At 45.0% G+C, this 17,648-nt stretch overlaps 1 protein-coding gene across 3 annotated transcripts in view; it reads left to right on the top strand.

Annotated features, from left to right (window-relative positions):
- The first annotated feature begins 628 nt into the window (after positions 1 to 628).
- SNTB1 (syntrophin beta 1) overlaps positions 629 to 17,648 on the top strand; it is a 237,128-nt gene continuing 220,108 nt past the window's right edge. The window contains exons 1-2 of one of the 3 annotated variants that reach the window (XM_045453795.1): positions 629 to 740; positions 1,261 to 2,037. In XM_045453795.1, coding sequence (XP_045309751.1) covers positions 1,485 to 2,037 — 553 coding nt within the window. In that variant the 5' untranslated portion in view covers positions 629 to 740; positions 1,261 to 1,484. Of the gene's footprint in view, positions 741 to 991; positions 2,038 to 17,648 lie in introns of those variants that run through there. The other 2 variants (XM_045453796.1, XM_045453794.1) reach the window with 2 other exon arrangements.

The following is a 17,648-nucleotide window of genomic DNA, read 5'->3' on the forward strand; positions in this document are numbered from 1 at the left end:
GGTGATGCGCATCAATGGGAATGTGTTTGATAAGATTTCTTTCCTCCTGACATCTTGCCGGGTTGGGTTTACCTTTAAGAACAGCAGATTTGTGAGTTTTGTTTTATTTTGATTTTGGACAGAGGGGTGAGGTAGGAAGGGGGAAGGGATACACGAGAGACTTAAAACTCTTGGGGAGGTCCATGGCGCCTGATTATGGTTGAGGGGGAGAACCTGAGAGGTTCAAAGAACAGGAGGGCTCAGTGAGGTTAAGCTATGACACGGGTTATGTTGGCATTCCCGGATTGGCCTGGGAAGGTAACCAACAATTATAACCTTCCCCTGGAAAAACGCAGCCTGAGCTCCAAATAAGCAACTAGGAAAGGAACTTTTCAGATACAGCCCATTGAAATTGAGTTCTCAAACAATTAACTTCCGATAGTGGATCTTGGGGAGAAAGAGAAAGTCCCAGGAAGCACTTGGGACGGCACTGGGGGAGAAAAGATGGGTCAGAAGCATAGAGCATATTCGGTGTTAAAGCTGGGAAGGCATTTGTTCCCGGGAAAACCCCCGCCAGCACAGGCACCTCTCCAGAGATCTGGCAGAAAGACGTCCTGCATTTCAAGTGAGGAAGTTTCGGACAGTCGGGTTATGCTGACGTCTCATTCTGAGTTCTTGGGACAGCCTTCCCTCTTAACTTTGCGAGAACCTGGGGCCTCCGTCTGAGTCCACCTGAGAGTCCGTGCGCAAGGGACAGACAGGTAAGAACTCGGCAGGAGAAGCCAAGCCCCGGTTGGAGGAAGCCCGAGTGAGGAGGCGTGGATGGAGATACAGCTGGGGGTCAGGACTGAGGGACGATGCAGCGGGACGTAAGAAAGGGAAGGGAGGGGGCAGGAGCGTCGCGTGCGGGGACCTCGGCAGCACGCGCGGTCCCAGCAGAGGTGACGCGCGGGCGCCCGCGGAAAGGGGAGGGTGGAGAGGCGCGGGCTGGGCGGGGTCGGGGAGCCGGCGCGGGGAAGCTGTCCCTGCGGCGCCCGGCGCTCGGCCGAGCGAGGCGGCGGGGGTCTGAGCCGGCGAGCGGCGTGAGGGCGCCGAGGCCGCGGCGGCTGGAACAGGTGAGCGTCCGCGGGGCGGCGGGTCCCCGCCCTTCCCCGCGGACGCGCCTCCTCCCAGCCAGCCTCCCGGCGCCGACTGCTCCGCGGCACCCCTGGGTTTGGGCTTTTGCGCCTGGCAGCTGGCTTTTTTCCCCTCCCCTGTTTCTGCCTCTCCTTCTTCTTTTAGGTCGCTCCACCCCGCCCAGGATCCGGTGAAGGGGAACGGGCCGGGCTGCGGCTGCCAACTCGCGCCGGGTGCGTTTGTGCGAACTCCCGGAGCGGCGTCCTGCGCCCTGCCTCCGCCCTGCGCGGCGCGCGCTCCTCGCTCCCCGGGCCCGCGGCCTCCCCCGCAGCCCTTCCCCACTTTTCCCCCCTTTGGCAATCACATGGCATTTTAAGAATGCCGGAAAGATGGCGGTAGCGGCGGCGGCGGCGGCGGCGGCGGGGCCGAGCGGCGGGGGAGGCGGCAGGGCGCAACGGAGCGGGCTGCTGGAAGTTTTGGTGCGGGATCGCTGGCACAAAGTTCTGGTGAACTTGAGCGAGGACGCCCTGGTTCTGAGCTGCGAGGAGGGCGCCGCGGCGTACAACGGCATCGGGACCGCCACCAATGGCTCGTTCTGCAGGGGCGCCGGCGGCGCGCAGCCCCCGGACTCGCCCGCCGGGGTCCGCACCGCCTTCACCGACCTGCCGGAGCAGGTGCCCGAGTCCATCTCCAACCAGAAGCGCGGCGTGAAGGTGCTGAAGCAGGAGCTGGGAGGGCTGGGCATCAGCATCAAGGGGGGCAAGGAGAACAAGATGCCCATCCTCATCAGCAAGATCTTCAAGGGGCTGGCGGCGGACCAGACCCAAGCCCTGTACGTGGGCGACGCCATCCTGTCGGTGAACGGAGCCGATCTGCGGGACGCCACCCACGACGAGGCGGTGCAGGCGCTGAAGCGCGCCGGCAAGGAGGTGCTGCTGGAAGGTAAGGGGTTAACGCCGCGCGGGCAGCGCACACACCCCCTCACCCTCCCGCCGCACCCTCACTCTCGCCCACGTGCGGACACAGCCCGGGGTTCCGGCGAGTGGGGGCGGCGGGGAGTTTGGACAACTTTACCCCACCTGGGGGCAACTTGTCCGCACGCTAGTCTTTGCCGGCTTGGACGCGGCAGGGGTGTGTGAAAGGGCTTGGCGAGCAGGGCTTCTTGAGCTACGTGGCAGGCACAGGGTCTTAGTGCCTAGTGCCCGGTGTCTCATTTTTACCCGCGGATAATCCAAGTGGAGCGTACGTAGGGGTAGGACGTGGAGCTGGAAAGGAGGGGCAGCCGTCCACGCTCCGGTGAGAGCCCACTGAACAGTAGCGACTCCGAGAGTTCTGCTTTGGCACAGTTCTCCTCAGGAGCCTGGGCAATCCGGTGAAGAGGGTTCCGTCCCAAAGAGGACAGAGAGGAGGGGCAGTGTTTGAATGCTAAAACCCCATCACCCTTCCGGACTTCCCTCTTTCAGATTGGAAGCCGGGCTCACGCCGGGGACTTGTGCCAAGGGCTGGGTAGTGTGTTGCGTCTTTGTGCACAAGTTCCCTTCTGGTGCCAGGTGTTCGGCCGGTCAGTCTGGATTCCAGGCTGCTCCTCTGGGTGGAGGGTTGGGGAGGCAGTTTTTCCGCTTGCATTTTCCCGGGATTTTTCCCGAGTAGTGTGCAAACAGTTTTGCATTTTGAAACAGTTTCTCCTGAGTGTGAGGCGTCTTAGAGACGACTCTCTTGAGATCCTATGAGCCCAATCCCCTAGTTTTTCAAGTGAATGGAATAAGTAGCCACGTTACTGTGCCCTTTTGCTGTTAGGAGGGGGCAGAAGGGCAATAGGGTATTAAGTGGATAATCATTGTCCTTTCCCACTACGTCTGTATTTACTTGGTAATTGCCTCTCTGCCCCATAGCTTCCTTTGTACATACCTCCGTTAACACAAATATTATGCAATTATTTTTATCTATTTACCCAGCTTTCCCCTCGCTGTAGATTGAGTTGTCTTGGGTCTTTTATTTAGTTATGGGTCACCTCCCTTGAGTTTAGGTGCTCAATGATCTGCAAGCTGAGTGAATAAGTAAACGAACCCATAGCCACAGAAACAAGAGTGTTTCAACCCAGACCTTGTAAACTGGTGGTTGATTTAAATCCTAAATTAAGGACTTAAGTCAATTTCCTGCTCACCAGATGTGGTGCTGGGGTGTGAAACTGCGAAAGTTCAAAGTTGAGAAGCCAGCCTTGTTAACATGTGACGGCTGATGCAACTGTCTGGTACATGATAGTCCACCTCCTGCCTAGAATCCAGAGGCTTCCTCCACCCCCACCATTATTTATCTAGAGGATTTGTGATGTCTTCATGTTTAATTGCTACCCTGGATCCAGAAAAGTGGAAGGCTATTTGCTTTGGTTTGATGATTAACACAAGTAAGCAGAAAAAAAGTTTTCTTGACTCAAGTGTGTTGGTTTGTGTGACAAGGGGCAGGTGGGATCTGGGACAAGTGTAGTTTGGACTGTAAACCACTGCACACCTGCTCAGCTTGCCATATTTATCAGGGGGGACAAAAGGCAGGTCATTTCTGTTTCAAAGCACTGCCCTTCGTTACGACTCTTCTTCTCCTTGGTTTCCACTTAAAGAATAATGACTTAGCAATAGATAAAAAAAAAAAAAAAAATCTCTCACCCAGAAAGAGGAAGGAAAGGTGACTCCCTGCAGTTGAAAATAAACTTAAAGAAAAAGAATCAAGCAGTTGTGTGACTTTCTGGATGCAGCAACTGAAGAGTGAGTTTTGTAAAAACCTCTAATGTGACATTCTTGCAACATGCCCTCCTGTGTTGCAGGTAGGACCTCTGAGGGAAGGCCCGTGGGCCTCCTAGACAGGAACCACCTGGGCTTTGGGCCACAACCTTCTTCCCAGCCTGAGTTTTTAGAGATCGGCGGCAATAAGAGAAGCAAGTAGAGGCCCCGCTCAAAACAATGTGCCTTGTTCTGAGTCAAAGTGTTGGTCCCAAGTGCAGGAGGTGTGATACTATACCATCAAAGCAAATATCACACACATATCCCTTCTTTTTTAGCTTGGACTAGTACATGGGTGACCAGCTGAAGGGGCAATCAGAGCCACCAGAAAGGCTTCTTGAAATCACATATCTAGTTGCCCGTATCCTGAAATGCAAGCATGATTGCAGAATTTCTACAGAGGAATGGCTTTGTAGATGTAATCTGCTTGGACGAGAGGCTTAGGGAGATGTTTCAAAGATATGTTTGTGTGGAAAATGCACAGATTTTTACTTAGGTTGCTTTTTTTTTTTTTTTTCCTGGCCTGCCGATGGAGATTAGTTTAGTCCCTTAACCACAGCCAATACGCACCCCATTACACGACGTGCGCCCCCTAGTGGAAAGTCGCTGCCGCTGCTAGTGAAACGCTCTGAAATGAAACGCTGAACCCCAAGTTTCAATCCCTGCCTTCCAGTTGTAGAATCTACCACAGAATTAACCTCCTTGAGCCTCAGTGTCTTCTGAAAAAAAAAGGGAATACAGAAACTCGGCTAGAACTTCTTACTTTACAGGGCTGTTGCATGGAAGAGAAATCTGAGAATAAAAGAAAAACAAGACATGCATCAAATGACTGCTGTGATTAGTTATGTTGCCATTACATGAAATGAAGGTGAAATTGTCCTAAGGGATAGTCCTTTCCTCACACTGTACTAGACTTTATATTTCTTACTTTTAATCTCCCTTTAGTTTTTTTATTATGAAACTGTAATGATGGGAGACCATTTCTCTGCGGGAAGGGAGTCATTACAATCGCTAACATTTGGTGAGCACTTATATGTTACAGGCTTTACTTGGATTTGTTCGTTACACTTTTAGTAACTCTGTGAGGCTAGTACTTGTTCCCTGTGGGCTATTTGCTTCAAGTAAAATAGCTAGGAGGTTTCCAGGTCTGTCTCACTTAAAAGCTCATACAAGGGCACCTGGGTAGCTCAGTCGGTTACATGTCCGACTTCAGCTCAGGTCATGATCTCACAGCTCGTGGGTTCGAGCCCCGCATCGGGCTCTGTGCTGACAGCTCAGAGCCTGGAACCTGCTTCTGATTCTGTCTCCATCTCTCTCTGCCCCTCCCCTGCTTGTACTCTGTGTGTCTCTCCTTCTCTCAAAAGTAAACAAACAAAAAAAAAAGCTCATACTTGTAACTTCTAGGGGAAATTGATACTCTGTGTTTCTCCTTCAACTATATACTTAAGTTGGTTGAAGTTCCTCAGTTATTGGGCTCAAGATGTTCTTCCTCACTCCTCAATATGCTGAAGTGCTTGGGACAGCCTTGAGCAGGAAAAGCCATTGTGTGGGCTACTCAAAAGGGAGGGACAGAAAAGAGGATTGAGTCTAAAAACCTTAATGCACTAAGTGTATGGCTCAACTTCACAACAAGGCAGGGCCTCTATCATTGAACACATGGCCAACAAGGAGACTAAATTGTAATTCAAACTGAAAATAAAGAGTGAATAGACAGGGCCAGCTAAGTCAGTGTTTAACCAAATATTCATCAAAGTTAAGGTCAGGTATCTTCACATTATGAACTCATTTCCTATTTTAGGGGGTAAGATCAGGGACCCTACATTCAACCATGCAAATATTGAACCCCATAATGCCAGGGGACGCCATGTACATGGTGTACAATGAGAATGGCACCCTGTGGAGTTGGGCAGGGTACAGCTGCGTGAATATCCTTGGTAGTTCTGGGTCAGGGGAGGGGTGAATTTTTTGCCCTGAGATTGGTAGCAAAATAGTAATTTGGAATCTATCGACCTTTTTGTGACTGAAACTAATAAAATTAGTTTCTCCATAACTTTGTCCAGATTGAGGAGTACAGAATGTTCTGGAAGACACATATTGGGGTATGGAAGGTAGGGGTGGGGGGATGAACAGAATCATATCTGGGGCCAAAAGGTATCCTCCAGAACTGATCCAGAAGAGATGGAAACTCAGAGAAGGTCAGAGACTGTTGTTGACCTGAACCTTGTCCGTCAAAGCTCCTCCCCCAGTACTGCTCCCAGGAATGCTTGGCTGTTGAGATCATCTAAAATGTCACTTGCACAGTCACTTCCCTTAGTGGTGGAAGTGGGAATGGCAGGGCAGGGAGATGGGGCACAAGGTAGAGGCAGTGGTTTTGTTGCCATGAAATTTCAGGATTGGACGAGAATTTGAACTTTAAAGAATATTACTTTATTTAGGATGTACAGATCCTTAAAGATTACCCAAGACCTCTGGAATTAAGAGTCTTGAAACTTGGGCTCTTATATTGTAACTAATAGTTACTCTTTTCACAAGATGCTTTAACTTGTTAGGCCTGGACTTTCTTCACTGGGAAGCTAAGGAGCTAGGTTAAGGTATCCCTAAACATTATTTCACCTCACATTCTATAAATTAAGACCCAACACACTTTTAATAAGAAACCTTTCTAACACCACTTTTATTTTTACGAAATGAATTTCATAAATAATAAACTCTGACTGTAGTTTACATTTAAAAATCAGCATAATGCCCTATTATTAACATTAATAAAATGGAGAAATGAGTAAATCTTTTTAAGTTTATTTATTTGTTTTGAGAGAGAGAGAAAGATTGGGGGGAGGGGGCAGAGAGAGAGTACTCTGCTGACAGCAGAGAGCCCGAAGTGATGCTAAAACTCACAAACTGAGAGATCATGTGACCTGAGCCGAAGTTGGACATTTAACTGACTGGGCCCCATGGATAAATTATTTTGAAAAAAGTTTCAATTGATAAATGTGTAGTACAACTACACCAGAAGTCTGCATGAGTGAGGTAGATACAAGTACCTGAATGTAAAATCACCATCAATGAATAGCTACAACTGAAGGTGGCTAGGGGTGTGTGGTGTCATTTGGGATCTGGAAGAATCTTGCACTGTGAAGGGCTGCCTCAGATGTTGCAAGATGTCTAGCTTCCCTGGCTCCTATCACTAAATGCTAGGAATATGCCACTGCCGCTCCCCTGGACCCCCAAAATGCCTCCATAAATATCTGAACTGCTACTGAGAAGGGCTATTTTGACCCTCCAGCCTCTTGAAAACATTCTATAAGAATACTGATTCTGGGGGCGCCTGGGTGGCTCAGTGGCTTAAGCGTCCAACTTCAGCTCAGGTCATGATTTTGCCATTCATGAGTTCAGGGCCCCGCGTCGGGTTCTGGGCTGACAGCACAGAGCCTGGAGCCTGGTTTGGATTCTGTGTCTCCCTCTCTTTCTATCCCTTCCCTGCTCACACTCTGTCTCTCTCAATAAATATGTAAATAAATAAATAAATAAACATAAAAAAAAGAATACCGGTTCTGCTTTACCACTTTATACAGTAGTCCCTTATCCTGGGTTTTGCTTTCCACGGTTTCAGTTTCGCAAGGTTCATCACGGCCTGGAAGAAGATGATCTTCCTCTGACATAGTGTCAGAGGGTCAGTAGTAGCCTAATGCTCTGTCACAATGCATGCATCCTTCACCTCACTTCATCCCATCACGTAGGCGTGCTATCATTTCCCGTCATCACAGGAAGGGCAAGTACAGGACAGTAAGATATTTTGAGAGAGAGAAAGGCCACATTCACATAGCTTTTATGGTAGTGATTGATATAATTGTTCTATTTTATTATTAGGTATTGTTGTTAATCGCTTACTGTGCCTAATTTATAAATTAAGCTTTATCATAGGTGTGTATGTATAGGAGAAAAACACAGTCTATATAGGGTTCAGTAGTCTGTGGTTTCAGGGGTCCACAGGGGGTCTTGGAACATATCCTCTGCCGGGCACAGCAGTACCTAACCTTTTGCAAACTCTTTACAGATGTAATAAGAGCTAACATTTATATAATATTTGCATCATGCCAGATGCTGTTCTAAGCACTTCACATGGACTAAATCATTGGGTTCTCCCAGTAACCCAATATGATTAGAATGTCTGCTTTATAGATGAGAAAACTGAGGCACAGATCATTTAAGTCACTTGCCACTGAAACAGTGAATAAATGCTGCTGCTGAGATGTAAACACAGGCCTTATCGCTTTGGATCTTCATAAACAGACTCAGGCGATGAGCAGATTAGGGGTGCTTAACCTCAGTTTATTGATTAGGAGAGTGAAGCTCCTTGGTGGCTCGGTTGGTTAAGTGTCAGACTCTGGATTTTGGCTCCGGTCGTAATCTCAGGTCATGATCTCACAGTTGTGAGATTGAGCCCTGTGTGGGGCTCTGCATGGAGTGTAGAGCCTGCCTAAGACACTCTCTCTCCCTCTCCCTCTCCCTCTGCCCCTCCCCTGCTTGCGTGCATGGTGTGATCTCTCTGTCTCAGATAGATAGATAGATAGATAGATAGATAGAAAAAAATAAAAAAGAGAGTAAAGCTCCAACAGGTCCCATGATTTGTCCTATTTAGGTCTTCTACTTTCTTGTCTGGTGTATTAATTTTCTATTGCTGCTGTAACAAATTTCCCAAAACCTTAGTAAATTAAAAGACAAATTTATTATCTTATGGTTTTTTTTTTTTTTATTAAGTCAGAAGTCTGATGCAGATCTCAATGAGCCAAAATCAGGGTATCCACAGTGCTGAATTCCTTTCTGGAGACCCTAAAAGAGAATCTGTCCCCTTGCTTTTTCCAGAAGCTTCTAGAGACTACTCAAATGCTTTAGCTCATGGCTCCCTTACATTTTTTAAGCCTGGTAGCAACTTGGATCTTTCTCAAACTGAAACAGTCCAACCTCCATTCTGCCTTCTCCTTGCATTTTTAAGGATTTGTGATTACCATGGTCACCCTAAAATAATCCAGGGCAATTTCCCTATTTTAAATATATTTTAAATTAGAATTTCCCTGATTAGCAACCTTAATTCACCTTGCAACCCTAATTCCTCTTTGCCATGCAAGGTAACATATGGTTGGGATCTGGAGACTAGGATGTGGGCATCTTGGGAGTGGGGGTAGGGGACATTTTTTCTGCCTGTTACATCTGGTTTGGTGAAGTTATAATGGTACGGAGTTCCCAGGTAGCACTTCAAGAATATCCTCAACCATGTAAAGGATCATGTCCTGTCACACTGCAAAGGAGTTCCTCACTTATTCATTTATTTACCCATCTAACAGGTAACTTACGGAGTATCTTCCATGTGATACCACTAGGGCATTGCCCTCAAGGAACAATATTATGGTGACAGATGCCGATAAGCACCATGCAGGCAGGTACAGGGTGGAGTAAAAAGTGCTGTAGCAAGGTCATCATGGGATGCTGTGTGCTGTAGTAGCCTATGGGAAGGGCATCTGGCCCGTTCTTGGACAGGTCTATGGAAGGCAAAAGTCTCAAGGCAGCCCAACAAAGAGCATGGCTATCAGCTGTCGCTCAGTGTCAGTAGGTGGGAGGAATGTGACCTTCAGACCTTGTTAAGGGGCAGGAAGGAAAAAAGACCAGAGAATTGAGCAGGAATCAAGGCTTCTACGCCTTATGATAGAGTTGGATTTCATTCTCAGGGTGAAGTGTTGTAAGTAGGAAAATGTCATGCTGGGTTTCACATTTCAAGAAGATAATTCTCCTGAGCTATGCGTCTATTGTAAGGTGGGCAGGGCTCTAGTGAGGTGACCCAGCTTCATGTGCTCACCTGGCAGCACCAGTGTTCAGACACTTCACCCTGAGTTATGCTTAGGGGCACCTTCCCCAGCAAGGCTTAGGTTTATAAGGTGACTTCACTCACATCATGATGTTATCACTAGGTCAACCCTGTGTGGATCATTGGACTGGTCTAAGGATCCTTTTCTGTATAGGAGGAAATGGAGGTGCTAGAGATGAGGTGACTGGCCTGCGGTTACCTTGTAGATGAGGGAGCTGGACATCAGATTATCTAATACCCATCCAGTTCTTCCTACTGCATACTACACAAAGTCAAGACATTGTACAGTGGACACAATGAAGTCTTAGAGGTATAAGGCATGGCCTCTGATTTCAGGGAGTTGACAGTTATTAAGGAAGTAGGGCACTTGAGGATGATTGTAAAGTTTTTGAGATTAGTTGTACAAATTGTGTGATCTATAGCATCTATAGCATAGTACCTGGCACACCTTAGGCTGATTTTAAAATGTCTTAGGAAGCAAAAAATAGGACAGACAGGAGGGAGGAAGAAGGGAAGGAGAGAGTGAGTGGGGGAATCGGAGGGAGAAGGGAAGGACAGACAGCAAGGCAGGAAGGGAGGGGGGAGGGAAAGTAATTTGGGGACTTAGTGACTTTCTCTGATGACTCCCCTCCTCCAGCACTCATGCTACTGGATGTGGTGATGATACACATTTGGCATCCGACAATGAAGACTATGCCTTGGTCTGTAGAGCAGAATTATGGAAGTCACTTTATAGAGTTGGGAGGCACGTACTTAACATAGACCGGTCTTGAAAGACAAAAGAGGAGCCAGACATGATTTTAAAAGTTATTGGGAAATGTAATTATCCTTCTAATGTTATAACCACCTTTCCTTTGCCCCCCTGTAGCTCAGGGACCTACAAGTCTGAATATGTTAAGAACACTTTCTACCTGGAGAGATGAAAACTGTCTGCTTAGATATTTTAATTGTTTCTTTTTTAAAGCTTACACATCAGCGTGAGAATTCAGACTGTATTCTTTATCAGGAAGCCGGTCAGAATGGTCTTTCAATTCTGTATTCCTGTATTCCTGCCATGGTGGGGAATGCTCTTCATGTCCCTTGATGCTTGTAGCACTCACCCCATGGAGTGCCAATCAAAAATAACTCACAGCACAGGGCTTCGCATTTGTGAAAGGCATCTAGCCGAAGCTACCATTGGTCTGTTTGGTGAAGGGAAATTCTTCTCTGGCAGCTAGAATTCTCCGGCCTACTGAGACTTCTGTTTCAAACGATGCATTTCAAAGCAGATAATGTTAAAGAAAAGCCAGAATTTCCCCCTGCATTTATACTGAGAGTTTTATATACCAAACCTCATTACCTACTTCAGTGGCTTTGATCTATAATAATAGCTTGCCTTTAGCTCTGGCCCGCAGACCAGACTTAAGAGAAAGTATGAAACACACACCACGAAGTAAATGTCCTAACAGACCCATGCAAACGAGCCCCACTCCCAAAGTGGGCTAGAGAAGACGGAATAGTGGTTATAATGGGAATTAAAATGATGCCCCATACTTTAGCTCGGTGCTTTTGAAACTACTTCTTCCTGTGATTTGAAGCATCATTCTCAGTTTGTTGAGAAGTGTGGGAAGCTCCATCTCAAACTCGACTGGTTGCTCAGTGTGTCTGCAGCTAACCTACCCAGTTCATGTGCTTGCTGTTCAAACTGGCCTTGTTTCTTCTCACTGCAGTTTCTTTCCCAGAGGAGTAGAATGCAGTGGTTTAGAGGGAGGGCCTTGGAGTTACCCAGCATGGGCTTACATTCTTGTTCTATCTCTTTCTCACTGTGTGAGCTTGAGCAAGTTACTTAACAACAAGCCTCAATTTCTTAATCAGTAGGTTTATTGTGAGGGCTAGAGTAATTATGTATGTAAAGTGGTTAGCTCATTGCCTGGAACATAGTAAGCACTAAATATTTTCTAACTGTATAACATGTCGCACTGCATGCTTAGCTAAGTACTATTTGCACACAGAGGTCTTAAGCATACAAGTGAACTGATGGGTTCAATCATATGTTACATAAAGTCTTTGGGGGGGGGGACACAAAGGACAGTTTGGGATTTGCCATGGTAGGGAACTGAAGGATGCAACTGATGGCCTAGGAGAGTTGGTTTGCCTTGTAGGGGTGAATTATGATCCCACAAGGGTGTATTTCATTGATGATTTTTAGTAGCATCAGATGTTTTCCATCAAACAGATCACAGTGTAGGCTGCTGTGGTTTTTGGTGGGCAAATGTGAACTTTGTCTTAAAATGCTGATATGCAGGAACATGCAAAAAAGTGTTTTGTAAAGGGAAAGTGGGCAAGTAAGGATTTAACTTACACAGCAAAATTCAAAATTCTTTGAAAATTTGTCTAGTGCTTATCGGGGTGTGGAGCTCTTACTGGCCAAAAGAAACCCAAAAGTTTCTTTTGTTAAAATGTGGGGGTGCCTGGGTGGCTTAGTCGGTTGAGAGTCCAACTCTTGATTTCAGCTCAGGTCATGGTCGCAGGGTCGTGGGATCCAGCTCCTCTGTGCTGAGTGTGGAGCCTGCTTAAGATACTCTCTCTCTCTCTCTCTCTCTCTCTCTCCCTCTCCCCCCCTCCCTCTCTCCCCTGCTCCCCGCCCCTCTTCCTCGCTCACACATGCAGTCTTTATCTCTCAAATTAAAAAAAAAAAAAGAGGTGAAATATTTATATAGGTGTTACTAAGCCAGCATTATACTTTAGTTTTTTATGGTTTTAATTTAATGCTGTATTTCCTGGAATCTAAGAGACAATCCAGTGGAATTGTATCTGTACCCTCAAAAAAAAAATAATGTTTAAGATGGGGTGTCTAATGGGATATCTGCTTAAAGTTTTGATGTAAGGGACTATCTCTTCAATGCAGGGATAAGTGAAAAATAAACCCATCACACAGAAAGGGACAACAAAGAAACTCACACATATCAGATATAGCCCTGGTAGAAGGCAGAAAAAATATATCTGCTAAAATTTGAATGGCAAGTCGGTTCTACTAAATATGTAGGTCTGAATGTAGTGTCAGTGTGAGTTAAAAAAAACAAAAACAAAAAACAAAACTTAGGCAGATAATTTAAAGTGGTTTTAGATTGGGAGGGCCCCTGATGAATGATAGGAGTGGTTGTAAATTCTGTCTACAAGAATTCAGCTTCCATCTGGGCCTCCAGCGATTTTAAGGCACATTCCCCAAATCAGAAATGATAAAATGTGAAAAAAAAAATGGGCAGTTTAGATTGATGAGATATGGGGTATTATAGTCACATAACTAGTTATTAAAATAATTTTTCTGGTAATGTTTGTAAGGTGAGGACCTTGTCAGTAGATTGAAGGAAAAATCTATAGAGGGATGAGATGAAATTCCTTTTCTTCTGAAATAGAACAGTCCAGAGAGAGATAGGTGTGGAGTAATAAATTACATTTACATATATTACAAGTATATTCTATAATAATAATAATAATTTATATTTATAAGTAATATAAACGCTGTAGCAGAACTTGTGGAATATCTGAAGGTACTAAGGATACCTGGAGTGGAAAAGAATGCTTCACAGAAGAGGTAACTTGTACAGTAGGGCGATCTAAGCAAAGTGAAGTTTAAAGTGTAGGTAATTACTTGGCTGTTTGCGACCCTGCATTTCAAATACTTTCATCTGAAAGCTTTTAATCTGCAATAAAAATCAAAGTTAATGATTTTTCTCTTTTGCTTCCAATATCCATATATTGTCCTCTGTTCTCTACTTCACATTTAGAATTTATCTAAACCAGGGGCACCTGGGTGGCTCAGTCAGTTAAGCATTGGACTCTTGATTTCAGCTCAGGCCATGAACTCATGGTTCATGAGTTCAAGCCCCACATCAGGCTCTGCTCTGGCAGCACAGAGCCTGCTTGGGATGCTGTTGTCCTCACTCTCTGCCCCTCCCCGACTCACTGTCTTTCTCTCTTTCTCAAAATAAATAAAAATAAACTAAAAAAAAAAAAAAAAAGAATTTGTCTAAATCAAAATATATATGTTTATAGCATTCCTTTGTGCACCCTACCCCATACCTTCTCTGTTGTCCCCCAGAATATTAGAAAACATATTTTAATTAATAACTTAATGATTTTTATTAAAAATATTTTAATAGAAGTATAGGTATATTATATTTATAATATTAGAATATATTTCTAATCCTAATATATATAGAAATATATATTCTAATACTCCAAATAATATGCCTATACTGCTACTTCTTCATATATCACTTTTAGCCACTATTGACAGAATTAGTGATCATGTCAATATTGTTCCATTTTGTAGCCATGTAAAAGTCAATGATCAGGTTTCTTGCAGTTACTCACAGCTTTTCTTTTTTTTCCATTTGCTTCATTTTCTTTTCTTTTTATTTTTTATTTAAAAAATCTTTTCAGGGGGCGCCTGGGTGGCTCAGTCAGTTAAGTGTCCGACTTTGGCTCAGGTCATGATCTCATAGTTCGTGAGTTCGAGCCTCACATCAGGCTCTGTGCTGACAGTTTAGAGCCTGGAGTCTACTTTGGATTCTGTGTCTCCCTCTCTCTCTCTGCCCCTCCCCTGCTCATGCTCTGTCTCTGTCTCAAAAATAAATAAAAACATTAAAAATAAATAAATAAATAATAAAAAAAATTTTTTAACGTTTATGTATTATTGAAAGACAGAGAGAGTCAGAGCATGAGCAGGGGAGAGGCAGAGGGAGAGGGAGACACAGAATCCGAAGCAACCTCCAGGCTCTGAGCTGTCAGCACAGAGCCCAATGCAGGGCTTGAAGTCACAAGCCATGAGATCATGACCTGAGCCAAAGTTGGATGCCTAACTGAGTGAGCCCCCCAGGAACCTCCCCTTTTTTTTAGAGAGAGAGAGTGCATGGGCAGAGGGAGAAGGAGAGAGAGAATCTTATGTAGGTTCCACGCCCAGCGTGGAGCCAGACATGGGGCTTGATGTCATGAATTGTGAGATCATGACCTGAGCTGAAACCAAGAGTCAGACACAACCAAATGAGCCACCCAGTCACTCCTTGCTTCATTTTCTTATACCTGTCTGTACATTTTTTTCCCCTGAAGCAGCACTATATTTATCAAATTTCTAGGAAATTTGTTCTTTTTCAAATGCTCATACATGTTGAATCCTGCACACATTCTGTTTATTTTCCCACCCTGCTGCTGTGGACTGGTTTTCTCTTGGTCTGGTGCATGGCCGTCTTCCTCAAGCCATCCTGGGCTTTCTTCTCTGTCACCTTCACTTGTGGTTTACTCCCTAGTTTTGCTGGACAACATTCATCAGTAGCTTCCTGAGAAAGAACGTGTGGGAGGCAAATAGTTGAAAATATCTTTAATCTGTTCTCTCACTGGACTGATACTTTGGGTGTGATAGGCTGAGTGAGCATTTTTCCCTTGGTAGTTTTCAGAGTGTCTGTGAGAAGCGTTCCTGCTATGAGAAGTCTCACTCTTTTTTACATGTGACCTGTTTTTTTCTTTTGTTCTGGAAACTTCTAATTTTTCTTTTTATCACTGATATTCTGAGTTATAAGTAGCGATTGGCCTTGGTGTGGAAGTTTTGTTAATCAATTTTCTAAGACCTTGATAGGTACAGGTAGGCTAAAGCTGTGGTTCCCAAACTATGTGCCAAGGTGTTGTAGGTCGCCCGAGTGAACTCACAAGAGTGCCAGGGAATAGTCTGAAATTTTGAGGAAAACATAGCAACATCTGTTGGCCACTAGGTGAACCATTAACTGGAGACTTAATATTAGATTGCTACATTCCTTCCATGATGTCAATATCTTTGCAGAACTGGGTTTTCTGCAGTTGCCATGATTTCAAAACACACACACACACACACACACACACACACACAAAAAAAAAAAAACAAGTACCACACAAATCAAAACATAGTGTGGAACAGGAAATGAGGGTGGCAGTATTCAATATGATTTCTAGGTTTGAGAAGCTGTATAGTGCCCAGCAGTTACTAAGTTTTTAGGACATGAAGAGTCCTTTAAGTAGTTTGGATTTAACTACTTAAAACACTGAATTGGAAGGTATCTCTTTGGGCCTAGGCGTGTCATGAAAAAGTTACTGACATTACGCGTGTCATTTAATGAGTAGACTGGGACCTGTATTCTGAAGAATCTTACACTTCAGTTCTGGAACATTTTTTTGTTTGATTTCTTTGATCATTCCTCTCCTCCATTTTCTTTGCTTCCTGTGCATAGAAAATCTTTTGGTTGGATGTTGGACCCTCTGTATTGACACATCAGCGAGCTAATTTGTGTCGTTGTCTTGTTGGTTTTTCTCCAGTTTTCCTTCTCTGTTTACTTTTGTTCTTTTTCATGGAGAATTACTAGATTTTTATCTGCAACGCTTGTATTGATTTTTTTTCATCCATCATATCACTAAGGTCCAAGAATATTTTCTTATTCTCACTGTTCATTTTTTAATTTTTTTTTTCAACGTTTATTTATTTTTGGGACAGAGAGAGACAGAGCATGAACGGGGGAGGGGCAGAGAGAGAGGGAGACACAGAATCAGAAACAGGCTCCAGGCTCTGAGCCATCAGCCCAGAGCCTGACGCGGGGCTCGAACTCACGGATCGCGAGATCGTGACCTGGCTGAAGTCGGACGCTTAACCGACTGCGCCACCCAGGCGCCCTCATTGTTCATTTTTTAAATAGCATCCTCTTGTATTGTGTATGCGACGACATCTTTGCTGATCTCTCTGAGCGTATTAATAGTTTTTTGAAGGATTTTTTTTCACTAGTATTGACTCAGATGTCTCCAAGTTCCTTTCTCTGTGCTTCAATTTTCGGTGTGTTATGCATAGCTAATAGTTTCATCTATTTTGAGATTTGTTCCATTTTTGTATTCCCCTAGAGGCAGAACCTGAGCTGAGGATCTCAGGGCAAGAAGTTGATTTGGGATACAAGCCCAAGAAACACTGGTGGTGGAGTAGGAACACGAGATAGTAAAGGGAATGAGCCCATAAAGGCCCCGCTGTGGACCACTCAGTCACTGTGGCACTTAGCATATTTTCACCTGACGTGCAAGGAAGCAGATAAAACTTACTCAGCAACTCTCCACCCATCCTTTTGTTAAGGGCTACTGCTGGGGGCGTTACCTCTCTGGTACTTCTGTTTGGCATCTCTATGAGGTCACAAGGCTCCTCTGCCAAAAAAAAATGGCCCTGGGCAGAGAAGTGCGGGTACTCACCGGAAGCAACCTTCTGCGCGTAGACTTGACTACAGAGGAGACATGGTCTAACTTAGGCTCCAGCAGAGCCACATGGCCTAATTTAAAAGTGTTCAGAGGAAATCCTAGTGGAAGATGGATTGCACTCAGTTCTAGACACATTTCCATCACAAGTCTTTTCTGAAGGCTGGTTCAGGCATGATCAAGATTGAGTATACTGTCCTCGGAAAGCTTTGCAAAGCAAAATGTTGGCTACCTATACCTGACTTTTAATTTCTTTAAGTGTATGGTTGGTAGAGAGTCTTGCAGATCCAGTGAGTTGATTGCAGTTTCTGTGAGTAGATGATGCACGAGTTAGATTAATTGAGCCAAAGGGGAGTATTGTTTCTCAACCTCAGTCCTATTGACATTTTGAACCAGATAAGACCGGCCATGAGCGACGTAGACAAACTACCTAGGCAATAGCCTCACCTGCCTAGAACTCCATTTTCTCATTGATAACATGGGGGTGACAACAGTACTTTCATTATAGGCCTGAGGGGGGAGTTTAAAAAGTTAATACAGAACTCAATACAGGATCCAGCACAAAGAGTTCAAAGTGTGGTGGCTATTCGTATGCTATTTTTGTCTATTTGTCTTTCCCCACTAGACTATATGACTCCAGGAGAAGGGATCAGATCTTTTCCATCTTAAAACTTGAGCGAACT

This window comes from Leopardus geoffroyi, chromosome C3, assembly GCF_018350155.1.
Source record: "Leopardus geoffroyi isolate Oge1 chromosome C3, O.geoffroyi_Oge1_pat1.0, whole genome shotgun sequence".
Lineage (NCBI taxonomy): Eukaryota > Metazoa > Chordata > Mammalia > Carnivora > Felidae > Leopardus > Leopardus geoffroyi.